Source organism: Triplophysa rosa, linkage group LG1, assembly GCF_024868665.1.
Source record: "Triplophysa rosa linkage group LG1, Trosa_1v2, whole genome shotgun sequence".
Taxonomy (NCBI): Eukaryota; Metazoa; Chordata; class Actinopteri; order Cypriniformes; family Nemacheilidae; genus Triplophysa; species Triplophysa rosa.
In genome coordinates this window covers 24681773-24702480 of record NC_079890.1, presented here as the reverse complement: position 1 = coordinate 24702480, position 20708 = coordinate 24681773, and the positions used below count along the sequence as shown (strand labels likewise).

Below are 20708 nucleotides of genomic sequence, written 5' to 3'. Positions count from 1 at the left end.
AATGTGTTTGTAATTTTATAACACTCATATTAAGTTGTTTAAGTTCCATCACTATTTTATGCTTTATAGAGCATTTCCAGTTTTTTTATTTTACATATGTACAGTAAACATCAAAAAATGCTCTGGACCAGAGTTGTGAACATCTTCCAAAATGGTCTTTATACTGTATATACATATGTATACTTAGTGCATAAACATACAGCGCAGAGAAATTAAGGGACCATTTAATTTTTTTTTCAGTTTTTCTGAATTTACTATTTATATGTATGTGTTTAGGTAAAATGATTATCTATGTTTCATTCTGTAAACTACATTTCTCCCAAATTTCAAATAAAAATATGTTTCTATTAGCAGAAAATGAAAACGGGAGGAAAAGGTCAAACTAACAGAAAACATGCTCTGTATTTTTTCAGACCTCAAATACTGCTAAGAAAACAAGTTCATATTCACTTTTAAGCAATACAACATGAAAAGTTCTAAATATAGATGTTTTTATGTTATAACCACGAATTTTATCACAGTTGTCATGCTGTCAGTCTTTCACATTGCTGTTGGGTGACTTTATGTCCCTCTTGAGGTTTGATTTTGTTGAATTTCAACAGACACTGGACTATAATGGCAACAACATATCTAGAAGTGCCGATTAAATGAAAATGTGTTATGGTCTCTTAATTTTTTTGCAGCTATCTATACGTATAAATGTATTTTAAGCATCAAGTCAGTTCACTAGATCTCAGAGCAAAGACTTCAACCACGCTTCTTGTCGCGCTTGTGTCTTGCTAAACGAGAGCCAGACAAATATTTAATCATTGTAGTAATTGTTTAACTTTAAGCCTTATGAGGATTAACCACAAAGAATAGTACTGAACAGGACTAAATGATGAGATGTTTGCATTTCCTGTCAGGAGAGATTGTGAAAACACAGAGAACAAGTTTACCTTGCAAGTGCCAATGCAACCAACAGGCCTTTCTGGTCTCCCACTTAAACCAAGTTTCTTATTTATGGCGAGGAAGCGATATGCCTGCAAAAACACACAAATACAAGCACATGCTTAGCTACATGGGGACACGCAGTGAATCTTGACTTTTTTATAAAGTATATACACAACTTTACAAGTGTTTTAGGTTTTATTATTACATATGTCGACTAACGCTAACCCACAACCTATACAGAAAACATTCAAAGCAGACAATTCAGCATGTGCTGAGACTTTTTCAGCATTAGATGGTGCTCTATTTCTCTCTGTCCTCCTGCAGTTTGGCATTCTCTGAATAATACTCATGACAAAAAATACCAGAGAACAATAAGCCCCTGCCGAGAAGAAGGAACGCAACTCATATTCATTTGCAATAGAGGAAGATAGTGGCTCATTTAGACAAAATCCTGTTGTGGAAATGAACATTTTGCAGAGAGCTTTGTGCAAACTCTTTTGCACTGTGTGGATCTCTGTACCTTGGTAAATTTGTGTGCAGAATAGCAATGAGGGGGAAGACACAACTGAATCCACATTGCCCTCCCTCCAATCGGGAGCTCAACATGCCTGACACGAAACCTGCGAATGTCACACGCGTTAAAGCCTGTATAGCACATCAAGAAGGTCCGTGAAGCCGGTGCGCTGATGTTGAAACAAACCTCTTTAATAACCAGGGTTCTGCAAAAAAAGACTTTCACACTCATATCGCCATCAGCAGCCGTACCTCATGGATCAGTAACATCACGTCTACCTGCGAAACATACTCTTATCTGTAGTACTTCGATTAATCAACAATGTCAAGCTAAAGAATTTAGAAAGAATAGAGGCGTACAAACAAAAGTCCTCAGGTATAGCTTCTTTCTAAAGCCACATTTCTCACAGAGCTCAGAAGACAAAGCCCGACACGTTTCATCCTTGCTACTACTGTGAACCATTGGATTCATTCACCATCTAACTCGCGACATCAAAAGCACTGAGTGATCGCATAAAGACGCTGAATCAATTTACCTAGGATTTCAAAATATGTTTGTGGCCAGCTTTTGTACTGATGCTGTCTTTTACCATACATCATTGTTTTGCTCTTATGGATCAGTGGCACACAATGCACGACTAGAGAAATGAATTTAAACCTATATGATCTCATCAATCAATAAAACATTGATTTTAAACACTACTTTGTGCCATTTATTATGAAAGGTGAGTGGTGAGCGTAACGGTAAAAAGCTGATGTAAATGAAAGCAGGCAGCGCTATGCAGAGAGCACCAGCGGCCGCTAATAGGTCAGCCACTGAATAAGCATCCTTACAGAGAATTACACAGGCATACTCAGCAAACTATCACTCTCTCTAATGCACGCTCTGTTTGGAGTTAGCATACACATGTACAGTACATGCGCGGAACTGACCGAGGGGAGAGCAGAATCTCAGAAAAAAATACTGTTCTGGGTTTATTATCTCAAACAGCAGTACATGGCAGGTTTCAGTCACAAATCCACCCACTCACACACCCACGGACCGAAGATCAAACATGTGAATAATCTCCCTAACATGCACGAACACAGAAAGCACATGAAAACCATTTGCGGATGATTAGAACTAAATATAGTCTATTATAATGAAGTGTTGATGTAGCTCAGCTGGTAGAAAATTGTGTTTAAGATTGCGGGTGAGAACTAGAGATCTTTACCCAACCCGAAATGACCCGAATCACTTTTACCAGAACCCCACATGCATAAATGATTATTTTTTAAATAAAGACCCGACCAGAGACAGACCCAATAAAGTTAGACCCGAGTCTGACTCGACAACAAATCCCAGTGGCCTGGTAGCCAGTTCGGCTCGCTGCTCCGTTTATTTTATTTTATTTACGCATTAGCCTATATTTTGGGTTATTGTGATTTCAGAATTCGTCTTCCAGTTGTAACCAGTGGATATGAAAAACTAAATAAGCCAATAAAAATGAAATTGACAGGGCAATAAATCGTTGCTCCTCTTGTCGCAATTGGCAACTCTGGCAAATGGCGCAACAGAAAACTCAGGATAAAGACGCAAAACAGTATAAAGACGCAGTTTAATCCAGTTTTCTTGATTGACAGGTCTGGCTCAACGTAAATTAGCCTACCATCCAGCCACGCGATGTTGCAAGAGGGGGATTGGCAACTGAACGTCGCACACACGAGCGACGCACTGTTTATGTACGGGACAGTTTGGGTCTATTCAGCAAAAACGTATTTATTTTAAATTACCCGAGTTCCGAAGACACTAATATTATACCCGACCCGTGTCCGAGGCACCTGTGAATCTTTTAGATCCGAACCCGCTCGGGTCGGACCTCGGGTTTTTTCGGTTCTAAGTGGACCCGTGAAGACCCCTAGTGAGAACAGATTGGTCAGTAAATAAACATACTTTGGGCAGATATGGTGTCAACACTGACGTAGTATCAATATCCATTTATATTTTACTAACAAGTTCAGAAATTACATTTATATACAGTGCTTAACAAATTAACCTGTCATAATCAAGAGAAAAGAGACAAAATGTTGTTATTTTTAAGGCAAATAACAAACAACTGAATCGTCTTTATTCACGTTTTTATACCCACATTTGAGACGGCATATTCAACTTCTCTCAAAGTCAGAAATTAATCAAGCGTAACATTCAACCATTAAAGAGTATTTTTCTAGTAAGGACTGTAATAAATAACTGTAATTGGACATCTGAATAATAAATAATAAAGTGCATTACAATTTTTTATGCCTTATAAAACAGTAAAATTGAAAATTCATGAATAACAGCATTAATTATATTTTAGCATTAGAAATACTAATGCGACTAAAGAGCTTATACATACGCGTTACAGAAACATAAAAATGATTTTGACTGTACTGTTATTTTAGGACAGCTGTGGCACAAACCTTACATTAAAGGTCCAGTGTATGAACTTTAGCGGCATCTAGCGGCGGGGTTGTGAATTGCAACAAACGGCTCACTCCCCCTCTCCCTTTCGCAGCACTACGGTGGCTGACAAAGGACTAAGATGTTGTCATGTTTTCGCTTCTTTGCCGAAGGAGATATTGTATTTACAAAGCACGCTCTGTAGAGCATTTTGTCCATTTAGGGCTACTGTAGAAACAACATGGTGAATTATATGCAAGGGGACAAGCGGTCTATGTAGAAAGCAATAGCTCATTCTGAGCTAATAAAAACATAACGCTTCATTATGTAAGGTCTTTATACACCTCTGAATACATAGTTATGTATATTATATTGCATTTCTGTCAATAGATCCTCCTTAATCTTCCACATTACACCTTTAAAAAAAATTGTTAAGCACTGTATATCACAGACATCAGAGAAAACATTAAAGTCTATTTATGGCATATTTTGCCATACTAATTCAATCAATTATTCTATTGAGGTTCAATAGCGTAGAAAAATGATCCAGTAGTTCAGTGACTGACATGAGTAATGTGCTGGCCGGTCCAGGCTGAGTGACCGCTTGATAAACGAGCAATCGTTTAATGGACTGACTGTCACAGCCATTGATCAGTCCCTGAAAATTTTTGTTTGATTGATGGATCAGTTGAATATCCAGACATACATTACCTTCACTAGTTCTTTCTGGGGCCATATCTGAATGGGCTCCACCTGCTGCGGGGTCTGAGTTTGGATGCCGTAGGTGTTGAGGAAGACCTGCAGTCTAAAACACAAGAGCAAGACAGAGACTATAGAAACATTACTGCGAAAATGATGATTATTTCTTAACACTCTGAAGCCCACAGAGGTCACAAGCCTTGATAGTATGTTTTTGATGTTTCATCATTTGACAGGATTACAACTTTTTTATTCCCTTTGTAGGCTTCTTTATGCTTCAAAACAATCATTGTTTGCCTGACAAGGTCTGTCTGTCTCATAAAGGTTCGTTAGACCTACGTTCAAAGTTTGTCTTCACCAACTTTTTCTAGTTTCTTAATGATTCTGTTTGGTGCCGCGATTATTTAAATAAATTCCAACTTTTGCATGCTTTCAACCTATAGAGTACATACATTTACAATGACTTCATTTACATGGACATCAGTAATCTAATTATTTGCCTTATTCTGAGTAAGACAATATTATGAATAAGGTGTTTACATGAGTTGCTTTAAGAATATACCTTTCATGTTCCCGATTTACATGTTATAGTACATAGATCGATTATAAGTTATTATATGGCATACGTCATTTTACATCCCCACGCAACACTATCCAACGTTCCCTCCAGAATGCCATTCCTGCTCTTACGGCCATCAAGGCACTTCATAATATCAATCTCTTTAAGAATTGTTAACATTATCCTCGTTTCCCATTCAGAAAACAAGCTTTGAACCCATGCTCTTTTGTTTGCCATCAAACGGTCGACAACTGCCGTGTGTGTATCCTGTCGCAAAGTGCCGTGAAAAGTCCTACACGCCGGTAATAATGCGATTAAGATGTGTACATGTCTATACTGCACTTTGTTAATGCGACTAAAATAGGAATACTCCACACGTCTTAATTCGATTTGTGTTTACTACGATTATGACTTTAGATGGATTAAGGTCATCAAAAAGCTCTGTTTACATGGTACATTCTTAATCAGAGTATTGCCTTAATCGTGTTAATATCGGAATATTGTTGTCCATGTAAAGGTAGTCATTGTAACTTACAACTGTGCCCTAGCTTAAAGAGACAGTTCACCCAAAAATGAAAGTTCTGTCATCATTTATTCACCCTCTTGTCATTTCAAACCTGTATGATTTTCTTTCTTCCGCAGAACACAAAAGAAGATATTTTGAAGGATGTTGGTAACCGAACAATTCACTTCTATTGTATGGACACAAAACCAATGCAAGTCAATGGGTACCGCTGTTGTTTGATAACCGACATTCTTGAAAATATCTTCTTTTGTGTTGAGTAAATGATGACAAAATTTCAATTTTGGGGTGAACCATCCCTTCAAACTATAATATTTAAGCAACATTGTTTCAGCTTTCAGGGAAGGTTAAGAGGAACTTGTTGCTTTAAATCAGGGGTCACCAACTAGCGGACTCCGGTCCGAATGCGGACCGCGAGATGCGTCCGTCCGGACCTCAAAGCCTTTTGACATAATAAATAAATGAACGCCTATATTATCTTCTAATGCAATCAAATTTATACCAGGCACATCAAGGTCCGCTCAGTAGCAGTTTGGGTCCTACGGCACCACGGACAGTTAACATATGCGCGCTGTTGCTACGTTCAGACGTCGACGAGTGATGAGAGCGCAGACAGACTCGCTGCACAGCGCGCAGACAGATGTAACTGTCAGTAACTGAAAAACAATGTCCTTTTCAAAAGTTAAAAAAGTTGACAATGAAAACCATGTTTTCCAAAATGAATGGGTAGAGATTTACATTTATTCTTCCTGCATCGACATGCACGAGGCCAGTTCATTTGCTCGGAGTCTGTTGCGGTTGTCCAAAGTGGAAACCTTAAACGGCATTATGAAACTAGACACTTTGAAGAAACTTACCCACAGCAGTCCGAGGTAAGGACACGGAAAATATATTAGGTCAAAGCCCAGTAGGAGCGATCTACACTGTTCCTCCCTCACTCACTTACCGCCCAACAACGAGCATATGAATGTTCCCTAAGAATACAGTGGATCTTAGGAAAACATAAGCCCTTTACTGATGGGGAAATAGTAAAAGAGTGCATGGAGGCTGCGTGGGAAACACTTTTAGAAGGAAAATAAAGACATGAACTAAGAGAAAATATTAAACAAACCCCCCTTTTAGCTGCAACAGCCACAAGAAGAGCTGAAATGTTATCAGAGGATGTTCAGTCACAACTTGATGCTGCTATTTGTTAATCTCAGTTCAGCAGAAAACAACTCTTTAGTTTTCTTTTAAAGTTGGTCATGTTGAAATGAATGTATATTCAGTGCAGGTTTAGAGATTAGGGCACTTTGCACATTTTCCTTCATTATATTTGTAACGAGGAAGGCGGGACGAGAGCCGTGAGGCAACAAGGCGGGGCCGGTGGCGTGAGTGATAGTGGGAATCAGCTGTGCGCACACCGGTCCCGCATGTCTCACGGAGGAGATCGGGAGCATAAGAGGACGAGTGACAGGACTACGGACGAGAGAGGACTGGGCCCGGACATGTGTTAAGTTTTATTTATGTTTGTGTGGCCGGCTGTCCACCGTGAGGTGGCTGTTGGCCCTTTTACTTCAGTGTTATTGTTTGTTTCTTTTGATTAAAGTTTTTGAGTTATCGCTGGTTCCCGCCTCCTTCCTTCATCTTCATTTGAATCTTGCTACAATATTGTTGTCAGAAATTGTTATGCCGTTGTATAGATATGAAAAGACATGTTTATTTCTTTTGTCTGCCAAAAACCATCAATTCATGTTTTAGGTATTTAATTGTCTGGACCTCGGCTGGTAAGGAGGGTTCGTTTACTGGACCTCAAGCAATTTTAGTTGAAGACTCCTGCTTTAAATGATAGCGTTGAAGGTGGTTGAGTGAAAGTCTTGATTAAGCTTTGTGGTGTAAATGAGAGGAGAGGTGGGTTAAGTGCTGGGGTGAACAATGCTAAATGAACTGCAGAGTGCGACTGGCTGGGACCAGCTGGCCATACGACCTCTTTAACCTCCTACACACAGCAGAAAAGCCTTAAATGAGAGTGCTGATAGATGAAGGCTATAGATCAGCCCAACAATTAGTGTGCAGCACACATCAAGTAGACCAGAATAGAGGAAGAAAAAGAGACGAAGATGTGAGAAATGCATTTACCTTTGACTCTCGGCTATCAGGGCCACGTGGATGACCACATCATTCTCAATGGGACCCTGTGGGAAGCAAGAAAGAAGACATATTGGAAACTTGTGGTCTCAATGGAGAGGACTCAAAAGCAAGGGCACGGAGTGGAAAATCCATTGTCTGCAAGTTCACAAAATGAAGACAGATAGACTTTAACAATGAAAGAAAGTCAGTGGTGTTTGAAAATTCAGTATCTGGGAATTGCATTGGGTTGCAGAAAGTAACAGGGGAAAAACAAGCTTCATTGACCACATGTACATGAATATCATTTTCGTATTAAAGAGATACTGTAGTTCATCCAATGAATGAAAAAATGCTTTACCCATACAGTATGTCTTTTAAAACCTGTATATGACTTTTTCATCTGTGGAACACAACAGAAGATATTTTGAGTGGTTCTGTATCCATACAATGAAGGTCGATGGGGGGCAATGTTGTTTGGTGACCAGCATTCTATCCTATTTTATGTTCTGCAGATGTAAGAAAGTCATACATGAGGGTGAGTAAATAAAGAATTTTCATTTTGCGGTGAAGTACTACTTTAAAGGTCCAGTGTGTCATTTTTTTGGAGGATTTATAATATACATAACTATGTCTTCAGAGGTGTATAAAGACCTTACATAATGAAGCTTATGTTTTGATTATCTTAGAATGAGCTATTTCTATCTACATAAACCGCGGGTCCCCTTGCATGGAATTCGCCATGTTGTTTCTACAGTAGCTCTAAACAGACAAACTGCTCTACAGAGCATCTTACATAAATATGATATCTCCTTCGGGAAATAAGCGAAAACGTGCCAACATCTTAGTCCTGTGTCAGCCACCGTAGTGCTTCGAAAGGGAGGGGTGGAGTGGAGTGAGCCGCTAGATGGCGCTAAATTTTATACACTGGACCTTTAAGATCTAAATTAAATATTGTAAATATTGGCTTAATGTGATATGCAAGTTAGGTTTGTGTGTATGCATGGTGCTTATATACAAATAATATGAACACTGAAATATTCTGCATGTAAAAACATTTAGTGGAGGGAGGGAAAGAGATTGAGCAGACAAGGGAGACGGTGGATCACAGCCCCGATTCTTTATGCTAGCTCATTACAGCTGTTTGAGCGGGCTGATGTAGTCATTTCTCTGAGATAATGAGACGGTGATTGCTGAAGGTTTAGGTTGGGTTATATCAATCAGCGGCTAAAGCCCTCTACCTACACACAGAGGACACACACCACACTCCCAGCTTCCATTAAACCATCCACAGCCTGCACACTTCAAAACCCCAGCGCATTTCAATCGGCCGATATTTAAATGACACGCCTGTTGGGCGAAAATGCACTCGAAAACATCAAATGTCAAGAAAGAAATCTATCAGTCAGAGCAGGTAGATAGTAAATGTATGTAATACAGGCTGTTTGTCTCTGTGTTTGTGTTTGCTTCCCCTGAAACAGCAGAGATAAGTGCTTGGTGCACAGGGCAAATCACAAGCTTTGAGTTAAATGACATATTGGCGCTGCCATTTGGCATTTTGTGGGGGCAGCATGGTGAGTCATCGCAAGAGTTGATCAACAGACTCTAGACTGCTATTTTGCTCTGTAAGAAAGCGGCCGAGGAGGCCACCATTTTGTTCAGGTGGATGGAAGCAGCGTAAAGTCACCCATGTGGGAGGGTTGTGAATCTCAGGTTTAACTTAACAGATGCACAAGTCTTCAAAAAGTGTCAACTGTGCAGCTTCAATAGTTTAAAAAGCCACACATGAACGGCAGATCGAAACAACTGGGAGTGAGAAAAACCTTAAAGGGTAAGCGTGTCATTCACGCGACACTAGTGACACCAAAAAGCTGCGAAAACAATAATTGTTTTTAAATTGTTTCCCCAAACAATTCTGTCTTGCACTGGTTAAGATAGAAGCTAATGATGTTTTGGACCTTTCAATCAAACAAAGTAATGTTGAAGATACCACATATGTTATTGTTTACATTGTTCAGGAAATCACAATGGGGGTTGGTGACACAATCATGTCCACACAGTCAAGTTTTTATTCCTGTACATTTAAATTAAGCTCTATTGTCAGCATTGCCTGCCATTGATTACCACAGAAAATGACTTGAACCTGAATAAAAAACAAATGTGTGTTAGATATGGCCCCGCTTTCACAGACACGGCTTAGCTTAAGCCAGGACTATGCCTCAGTTGAACTAAAATATTTCTGTCGCTTTTATAAAAATGCCTTAGAAGAATACATTACTGGTGTGCACATCGAGACAAAACAATGGCACCGACATATTTTAAGATATTTCTGGGCAAGTTATATTCAGTTAAGACAGGTCACACATTCATTTTAGTCTGGGACTAGCATTAAGCCTTGTCTGTGAAACTGGGCCATGGAAACACAAGGAGCACCTGATGCATATTCTCCCCATTTACTGTCATTAAAAGTGCAAACTGTCAAGGCATTTCCTGATTTTACAACTATCAAATAGAGTATTTGAAAGCATATTCGATTCGATTAAAATAGTAGAAATGTATATTTTAAAAGAAACAAAAACACTACTGAAATTGTAACATTCTTAACTTGCTACAGTATAAAATAATGTTTACTGGAGGTGATGCGAGTAATAGAAGATGGTAAATAAAACCCAGCAAAACTGCTAGCTGTACTAGTAGGAGTCCCTCTGCGGTCTGCAAACTCCTGCAGTATTTCTGTCTGTACCATCCTGAACCAGCAGACAATAAACTATCAACAGCTCAATAGGACTGACGTTGATAAGAAGTGCTCTTCATTATTGTCTCTGTTATCAATCAGTCAAATGATCTCTCTGTAAAATGTGGTTCCAAAAGCCCCATGGGTCTTATTTGAAGGTGAGTCAAACTGTCAATATTCACATCTTAGAACACATCTATTTTCCACTGCAACTTGAGTAGCATTAATAATTTAAGACTGTAACAACTGTCAAAAAATAAAAAGAATTGAGATGAATTCTCTAGCAATTTTTCTGCAAGTTCTGTAGGAATGACAAAGAAGCAGATTGGTCCTACAAATAGTATTGAATGGTGTAGTAAGTTCGTTGTAGGAGGGAAGAAAGGAGGCGGGGTCGGCGTGGCTGGGACGAATATTTATTCCACAAAACGCAAAGCAAACAAACAAAAGTATAAAGTATGGCCTTCCTGGCACAACTGGCACAGTACGAGGCTGTCAGATTTCTCCGTAGGCATACGCTCTCTGACGCTCGCTCTTTGGTCCTCAGCCAATCTGTCTCTCCGTGCTGCTTCTCAGCCGAACTCTCTCCCTGTATCGTCCTCTCGTGCTGCTTAAAAAGCGTCTCCTCACCAATCACTGGAATGAGACACAGGTGATCTTAATGTGTACTTGGCTTACTTACGTGCCGTTTTTCTCCAGTCTCCTCCCCTCGGTGCAGACTTCGCTAAACCACACCCCCCTCGCCACAAATGGTATTGCACCATTGGAGTGTACAACTATGTTCATATACCATATTATTTGTGATAAGGGATAGTACGGTTTAAATTTGGGATGGCAATTGAACAATTTTCTGAATTTCCCAAATTAAACATATTAAAGGGACAGTTCACCCCAAAATAAAAATGCTGTCATCGCTTACTCACCCTTGAGTTGTTCCAAATCTGTATACATTTCTTTGTTCTGAAGAACACAGAGAAATATTATTTGAAAGCATGCTTGTAACCAAACAGTTTTTGGCTTCCATTGACTACTATAGTAGGAAAAATTACAATGCTAGTCGAAAGTGCACCAGAACGGTTTGCTTTCCTACATTCTTAAAAATATCTTCTTTAGCGTTCAACAGAACAAAGAAACGTATAAAGTATTTTTTCCTACTATTGTAGTCAATGGTGGCCAAGAACTGTTTGGTTACAAGCATTCTTCCAAATACATTTCTCTGCGATCAGAAGAAATTTATACAGATTTGGAAAAACTTGATGGGGAATGAAGACAGAATTTTCATTTTTGGGTGAACTGTTCCTTTAATTAAACATAGATAGATGTTGACAGTGCCATAGTAAACAGTATCCAGATTTAGACAGACTGTACCCCGTCCCTTTTAACAACAGCTTGTAAGAGTTTTACAAAGGTGGAAAAGCTAATTGAAAGTACAAGCTATTAAAATTATATTACTCTTGACGCAAATCAAATAAAATACAATATAGAGGACAGGCTGTTCAGACCATGTTTTGTTATTATACATAAACAACTGAGTGCTTTTCATTTACACAGAATATAGCAGCTATGTCCCCAGGGGAACGGGAAACTAAACATAACACACAACACTTGCACCAACACTGGTCATGTGGCATTCTATTCAACCTCCTATAAGCCCTTTCCCCCAAAATCCACTCTTGTGATAAATCAATGCAAACTTAATCGACTGCCTCTTGCAGATGAATAGAGACATCTGGCAGATGCCGGATAACACATTCTCATTTCAGTTAGCTAGTCAAATGCTCTTCCGCCAAAAGGCAAAACCATTAACTGATATGAACTGCTGCTTTTATAAACATCTCATGCTCCTTTAAGTCTCAACATTTTGAGAATTTGTTGTGTTGATGCAGTGAGATTGTTCTAGGCATTAAACCCGGGAGCTGGCAAGTTTAGTAACCGTTAGTATAGTAGGTTGATAAAGCACCCAGTCAGGCTGAGAGATGAGGAGAAAAAGAGATGATATTCAAAACCACTTTACAAGCAGAATGGAAAAAGTGCTTACTTTTAGATTTCATTCCACATCTTATAATGGAGTGAGGGGGCTCCCTTTGCAACAGCTCAAGTCTGACCACAACCACCTTAAAGAAATTGAAAAGGTTGAGGATTGGACTTTGGAGAAGGTGGGAGCGTAATTGTGAACAAAGGCTTGCTGTGAATTCGATACACACCACCCCTCTCCGGACGGACCACATATTAGATCTAGCCGGCAATCCTTATGACAAAGAGAAAAAAATCAATTTATATTAAACCGAGGCAGGTGAAAGCCTCTGGAGTTGGTTGTGTTGTATGTGTGATGTAATTCTCATAAAGATGCAGCGTGTGGAGTGAGAGAAGATAAACAGGCTTATTACTGAGAACTGTAGATCTGCACTGCAGGAGAACCTGAGTGTTTTCAGACTCTATTAATACACAATACCTCTGTCCAAAATAAGTTTGAGTTATGAGTGAAATGGACGGAGAGATGGCGGTACCCATTAACTTCTATTGTATGGACACAAAACCAATGCAAGTCAACGGAGCAACAGTCCAACAGTCTTTAAAATATCTTCTTTTGTATTCTGTGGAAGAAAGAAAGCCATACAGGTTTGAAATTACAAGAGGGTGAGTAAATGATGACAGAATTTTCATTTTTGGGTGAACTATCTGAACATTTAAGGAATCAATTGGTTTGCGTCTTAAGGTGTCTGGTATTCATATGGGTCAAAGGGAACCAACTGGTTTGGTTTTTCTGGTCTGTCCTCAGGAGCCTATTAGTCTGGTCTTGACACTAACTTTGACGACTTCAACACTGCCAAGCTTTTATTTTAGGAGTAAACGACGAAGCAGCAAATTAAGTACTTAAGGCATCACTGGCCTCTCCTCCTGGTACTCTGTGAAGAATTGCAGGAGCATAACAGCATCTTTTCAGTAAACATAGGCCATTTGGCAGTGTGTGGGTGATGGTCATGCATGTCCTGCCTTAAACAGCAACATTACACACAGAAACGCACCCGGCCACACTGAAAACCACAGGGAATTGTTATGCACAGATGTCACCTGCTCTAAACTAATACGAGAACTAAAGCAGTTTCTGAGCGAGAGAAAAAGCAAGCTATATACAACCAACAGATTAGTATATAAATGATAAAAATTGTATGATTCATGTATAGTTATAGCTCAGGATGGGTGTTAAACAAAGCCACAATAGAACAAATGAAAGCCTCTGTGCATTATCCATAAACCCTCAGTGTTTTCAGCCTCCGACTCTTCTCTGCCCCATAATCATAACTCGAATACTAGAAAAAACTCAAAAATATTTATCAAGAAATAACAAAGAAAGGTGTAAGTTCAATACAAAGACATTCTTACAGTCAAAGGTGTTAAGGAGAGAGAGCGAGACTGAATTGTATTAAAAAGTCTGGAGGTATAATAACTGACTGAGTGACACATGAGGGATATCTTACAATATTCATCCCCTTTGCTGGCTGTCAGAGATCAACTTCCAATACATCAGTCAGACTTGTGAGAAATGACTTTCAGCGGCATCAACAAATATGTTACTGCAAAGTCATGAGCATGCAATCCCTTCACTGTCTGCTCAAACCTCCTTTCTCTCTCTTTAATATTTTCAGCTTGTCATCACTCTCTCGCTTTCTCCTGCACTCTGAAGTGCTTTGTTTGTGCCTCTCACAATGGAGGTGGACAACTGGGGTGCTTTTGGAATTCCTAGAGTGTATACGTGTGTGAATGTGTGTAGTGTGACGGCCATTGGAAATTTTCTATTAACCTTTTCAGGGCTCAGTGAACACATGCTATCTCTCTCTCTCTCTCTCTCTCTCTCTCTCTCTCTGTCTCTGTCTCTGTCTCTGTCTCTGTCTCTGTCTCTGTCTCTGTCTCTGTGTCTCTCTCTCTCTCTCTCTCTCTCTCTCTCTCTCTCTCTCACGCATGCACGCACACGCTTTGGTTGACTATCCCCATGGGGAAAGTCCATAGGCGTAATGTTTTTTATACTGCACAAACTGTATATTCTATCCCCTATCCCTAAACCTAAAGATCATAGAACACTTTTTGCATTTTTAGATTAGTAAAAAATATTGTTCTGTACAATTTATTAGCTTTTTTGCCCGTGGGGACCTCAATTTTGGTCCCCACGGTGACACGAGTCCCCATGTGTTGGTGTCTATTCAGGTTTTTAGGTCCCCACCGGGATATACAAACATGAACACACGCGCGCACGCGCACACACACACACACACACACACACACACACACACGCACACGCACACGCACACGCACACACACTCTCTTTTGAGGGTATATTATTAAGGACCTCAAAGACACAACTATTTTCATTAGAACAGAGATGCACCGATACTAAATTTTTCCACCGATACCGATAATCGATTATTGCATATATCGGCCCTGATCATCGCCTGTTTTTAAACTATAAGCCGATAGCTGATTGTGTGAAAAATTGCTTTCATCGACCGATATCAATTATTGGCCGATATATCGGTGCATCTTGAATTCTCATACTTACTATGCCCCAAAACTGTCCTGTTCACAATTCACACAAATCTGTCGACATTATTTGAAGCAAGTAATAGATTCAAAGCAAAATTTTTTGGTTTTGCCTCATTTCTGTGCAATTCAAATGGTAGACATCACTTTAATAAATGTCCTCACTTCATGTTCTGTTGCTTCGCACTCCGTCAGAGAGAGACTCTACATTGCTTTTTGTCATGTGTCAAGTAACACAATGCACAGCATGTATATACATGTTTCATGTCATCGTACACAGACTCTGTGACATCTAAATACATGTCACATGCCATATTGCCCCTGATCTTACTGCCAGTAATGTCTTTATTTGTAGTGCGTGTTCTCAGTCCTTCAGGGTGTTTCTGATGTGACTCAGCCTAGAAAGACAGGAGATTTCATGTGGAACCAGTTAAAGGCACTCAGCGTCCAATCCCCACAGTCCTGTACTCAAACCCTGAACAATCACTTCATATAACAAGAATCGCAGCAAGAACTTCTCTTTTCACAGTAAAACATACAGCCAACAAAAGCAATGGGACTGTGTTGGAATACATTTGTCTTAATGCATCAAATTAAATATGAATCAAAGTACTACAGCTTCAGCAAAGTAGCTGCGAAAAGGCCTCATCCCCCAAACACATGCGAGCGAGAGAAAGATTTCTGAAGCTGTTCGCAGTGTTTAAAAGGCAAAGAGATGTGACTGCTTCCTGCACCTTGGCTGCTCTGCTGAACAATCGCTTCTAAATTTAAACGGAGCTCCATCTGTGCTTTGTTGAAACAGGGAACATCCATCAATCAGGAGAAAAGGCCTGTCTAATCTCTACGCAAGGACATTGTTCAGCATGAAGATCTGCCCGCACAATGGAAAGAAAGTACGGAAGACTTTAAAAGAACAGAAAAAGCTAGCAGTATTTGCTCACTTGCATGTTGTTCTAAATCTGCTGTTGCTTTTACATGGAACAGAGAAAGAGAATTTGAAAGAATCTGAAGTCAATCGTTTGCCACACGACGGTTCACAGTTTCAAGCAGTTGTATAGTTTAATTGAATGCCTTCAGGAGCTTCAGAAACTTTGTCTGCATTAAAGAAAAACATCTGTATTCTTCAAATTTAACAGCACACATTTCTTTAAGAGACGTTATGAGTCTGGCATTCTTTTTCAATCATGTACCGCATGAGTACTCACATAATGATGCTCAAAGACAAGTTGTTATATTTAAACAAATTTTACATGACACTACATTGCTACATCATCCACAAACACACGTGCACACACACTATGCTAACAAACAGCAGCCAAAGCCACGTGCCCTTCAGTCATTGCATCCTTGATGCAAAACCGAAAAGACAAGCGTGCAGCGCATTATTGCGCAATAAGCAGTGCCCTTCTTTAGAGCAGCAGGGCTCCTCCCAGCGTCCCAAACAGCACTCATGAATAATGAACGGCATGACCCTCAAAACCTCCCATTACATCCTCGTGAGGTAGACTTGCACTTAAATGACTATATTGGTGAAATGGCATTAGGGAACTGATGGATCAAATTTTAATGGACATATCTTGCTAGCAGTATAAAATTGAGCATCGTACATATCTCAACAGTTCTTATGGACTATTAAGGATTTATGGAGCTAGCTTAAATCAGCAATATTTCTGTAATAGTTAAAGTAAAATAATCTCAATGCTTTTAAATGTTATTTAGTGTGAAAACATGTGTGCTGTGCATGATCACCTTTAAAGCTTTTATCGTCTTTTTGAGCCATTTTTGAGCAAATATATAAATAGATAGTATCATAAAAAGGAACATACAGAGCTATCTTTTCCAGCTCTCTTGGCCAGCCCTAATATTAGCCTCTCCGTTAATATTTAATGCATATGAATCTGTGTATAGTACAACAGAAGCATCTTATCAGGAACTGACATTCCTAACGCCTCCAACCCCGCCCCATACCCCAATACAATTTCCATATTCAGTCTAGCTCTACATTATCTATAATAACTATAATATTGGAAGACAAGCAGCTTCCTGGCAGGTACAAAATCACACGACAACTCAAATCTAACAGAACCGGAGTAAAACTAGAATAAGCAGATGCTATATTAAAGAAATTCTGCAAACTGGGACAGAAGAGAGAGATCTGTGGCAGCTGCAGAACAGCAGGAGTTTGTACATTTCTCTTAGCAAGAACACTGTGGTCTTCCTTTGAAAGCTAACAGATCTGCAAAGAAAAAAATCAACTGTGGGGGTTTGGACTAGTGTTGATATGGAGATGTAAGGACTTCTGCTAATCCCCTCTGCAAATAATAAATGTGGCTTTGAGACAGATTAAAAGAAAGCACAGGCCTTCCGTTCATACGCAGCATTGCTTGATACGTTTTAGCATTCGTGTAGTTGACTGAGAGTTGCACAACGCAGCTTACCAGATTGGAGTATCGCATACTGACGTTCCTCTGATCCTGCCGTGGCACATAGCGATGGATGGGATCGATGTCTTTTGGGCTGATCAAATCGTCCACTGAACACGGCAAACACAGTACAGGGTTAAAGAACAGTCTGTTCAGCAGTTCACATAAGTTTACAAGCAGACTCTTTAAAATGTGTGGCAGAACCTGTTCATTTTCAACCAGCATTTTTCAAGCTATTTGATTGAAACACAAGCCCTTTCCACAGAATACTAATGTCTGCCAGTCTGGCTTTTAGCGCAGTGCATATGCTGCCCACAATATTAATCAATGTGGATGTGCGATAACGTTGTTGAACACATTAGGAGCGACTAGTTAAAAGGGAGACTTGCTTTCAAATACAGAATAATGCCGGAGCCCGAAATACAAGCTCAGACCTATTATTACACAGGGTGAACGTCAATGGACGGGTAACAAAATTGATTGTTACAGTTCATTAAAAAAACTAAATAGTGAAATGTATAAATGGTATTCTTAAGAATGTAGGAATGGTAGTTGTAGTTATTGTCCAGTATGATTATGCTTGTGATGTGACGTAGGTGGGGTCAGGGTTGAATTGTGAAAAAAGCTTTCTGGACTCGGAGAGGTCGAAAACCTTTCAAATCTTTCAAACAGAAAAAACAAGGTGTGTAAATGATGGGAGAATTTTAAGCATTACATAAACTACTCAACATCGCAAACAAGCACTGCAAATCATTAAACATATTTCTGCTTGACCTCTTTTAATGAATAATTCGGCTATATAAACCACCTCCTCAACTGCATTCAAAGGGATTCCAGTGATAAATAGTGCTCTCTTTGCTGCAAATGGGCTAAAGAATTGCGAGCAAAAAGTCATGAATATTTATTTATACATGAATAAATAAAAGAATATCTACAGTATGTAAACTCTTTTAGTGTGTGTCTGTGTAATTTGAAGCAGCCCTGACCCCTGAGCTAAGCAGGCGTGCATGGAGATGGATCTGGATCTGATACTCACCCAGCAGCTTAGCGATGTTATAGAGAGCCTGCCCCCAGAGGAACAGCATGCCATCGCTGCCTGAGTTGCTGGGGAAACGCTTCTGGCTGCCATGCTTTTTCTGTTCAGCCTCCACAAAGTCGGCCGGAACGTAATAGTATTTAGGGATAACAGCGTGGCCTGTGGAGGATCAAATTAGATACGATTTGATGGTGTCTTGTGTATATGTTTGAAATGGTTTTGTGGTGTGGGGTGCATTTTATTAGTCACTACTACAGTTAGTCACTAAAATCAATATTATTGAGTGGATTGGAAACACATAAGAAAACATTGCAAAAAGCATCCCAAAATCAAAAGAAATCTCCCAACTGTTTTCTAATTCAGGAGGCAGAAGAGAGCCATCCTATGTTCTTCTGAGGCTCACAGCAAGCACGTGAAATCAGATGAACTGGTTAACTTGGTTATTGTGTTTGTACTTCTGAAAAGTGGCGATCTCAAGGACTGTCAGACAGCGTGAGAGCTGTTTTTGTCTGTCTGCAGGGAACAGACGTCTTCTGGTCTGTTTAAATAATGAGCATCGCTGCTGTTGTGCACTTGAGTGAGACCCGTCTGAGGAAATCACACGCAGTGAGGGGAAGATGAATGCGGAAGGACCACTTTAATAAAAAGTAATGGGAAAATAACAGTCATTGGCAGGGGCTGGAGGATACTGGCTGACATACAGGGTCCATCACAACATGAAAAGCTCTGACAGTCCGAAGAGATGTTCTTGCATGTGCGTGTCCACATCTTACCCTCAAAAGACTGGAAAATAACGGCTTCTAGCAGTTCTTGGTACTCTTTGACTTGAGCATGATTTCCTCGAAAAACACCTGAATAAAAAGGAAGATGGAAGGATAGTTAGAAAACGACATTGCAACTACAGCACATGCACTGCTCCAGTGCTCTTAGAGATTTACAGCAGTAAAATATCAATCTAGCTTACCGTCAATCATCATATGGATGAAGAAAATAGGAAACTCGCACTCGATCCCGTCAAAGAGCTGAAAAGATTGCAGGACAGTGAATTAGACCGTATACATCTGGAGTCATTACATTAACATACATATATTTAAAGAACCTGCAATTCAAGAACATGACTGTTATTGTTAACTTTCAAGTGGTACGTAGTCACCACCAACATTCCCACTGACTGACATACCATATATTTGCGTTCAAGGACTGTGCCTAACATGCATATAGAGTAATGCTTAATTCCTATAGACGCCTTTACTGTAAGTAAACATTGTGACACGTTTTTGTGGGCGGAGCTTAGATCCACCTGACCACATTACTAATTTTGTTTGCGTGCTTTTAACAATGGCTGCATCTCATTTCGTAAGGCTGCGTCCTCCAGAGGTCTCATTTGAAGCCTGCTACGTCATCGAGACTGTCTCGTTTCATAAAATCAGGTAGGACCAGAGGCACCCTTCAAATGCGACCTTCTTTGACAGGAATTCAGAGGATACATGAGCTGTATCCTTCGTTGCTGGAGATAACTCACAATTCTTTGCGTCGGCCAACGTCTGTTATTTGAATAAACGGCAACAGCTGCACATTCAATCAAATATGTGGTGTTTAAATGTTAACAGTTTACAATTTGTGTCACGTTTTTTTTTTTTATCTCAGCAGGCATATGTAGTAAATAGGTTTACAAGTGTTTAGTGATTTTTAAACATTTTGAAACAGTAAGGCAAAAATTTGTTTAACTCTTTTGGCATTGTTTAGGGTAGAAAGTAATTAACTTTTTACCTCTTAAATCATGCAGAAATCATTTTAATTAATTTGACAGCTGTGCGAGTGCAACGTGTTGTCATAGCAACATGGTACTTCCCGTTTCCTTTTCTGCCAGTATGTCCTACGAAGGACATCTCGTTTAATTCTAATTTGAGAATCCTCCGTATACCGCATCCTTTAGAGGATGATACCTATGGAGGACACAAGGACGCAGCCTTACGAAAAGAGACACAGCTAATGTCTTGAAAAAAATCTGATTAAATTTTAACATGTAAGGTCACTCGCTGTCTAGGACCGTGATTGTTTTTGAAAACGTTAACTTTAACGCAAGGAACCTGACCGACCTGTACGCGCTCACTCAATGGATCCAGGGACAAACTGACAGGATTACCTTCAGTTAAGTGGCCTGACATCTACACCTACCAGACAGACAAACTAAGCGTATATAGTAAAGATAAACTTAGAGCGTATA

General features: G+C 39.7%; 1 protein-coding gene across 3 annotated transcripts in view; it reads right to left on the bottom strand.

Moving 5' to 3' along the window:
- Positions 1 to 20708, bottom strand: part of phkb (phosphorylase kinase, beta) — a 60176-nt gene that overhangs the window by 9201 nt on the left and 30267 nt on the right. For all 3 annotated transcript variants that reach the window (XM_057346351.1, XM_057346343.1, XM_057346356.1), the window contains 7 exons: positions 19446 to 19503; positions 19255 to 19332; positions 18482 to 18640; positions 17461 to 17555; positions 7768 to 7823; positions 4580 to 4673; positions 939 to 1022 (listed from right to left, as the gene is read on the bottom strand). In XM_057346351.1, coding sequence (XP_057202334.1) covers positions 939 to 1022; positions 4580 to 4673; positions 7768 to 7823; positions 17461 to 17555; positions 18482 to 18640; positions 19255 to 19332; positions 19446 to 19503 — 624 coding nt within the window. The remainder of the gene's footprint in view (positions 1 to 938; positions 1023 to 4579; positions 4674 to 7767; positions 7824 to 17460; positions 17556 to 18481; positions 18641 to 19254; positions 19333 to 19445; positions 19504 to 20708) is intronic.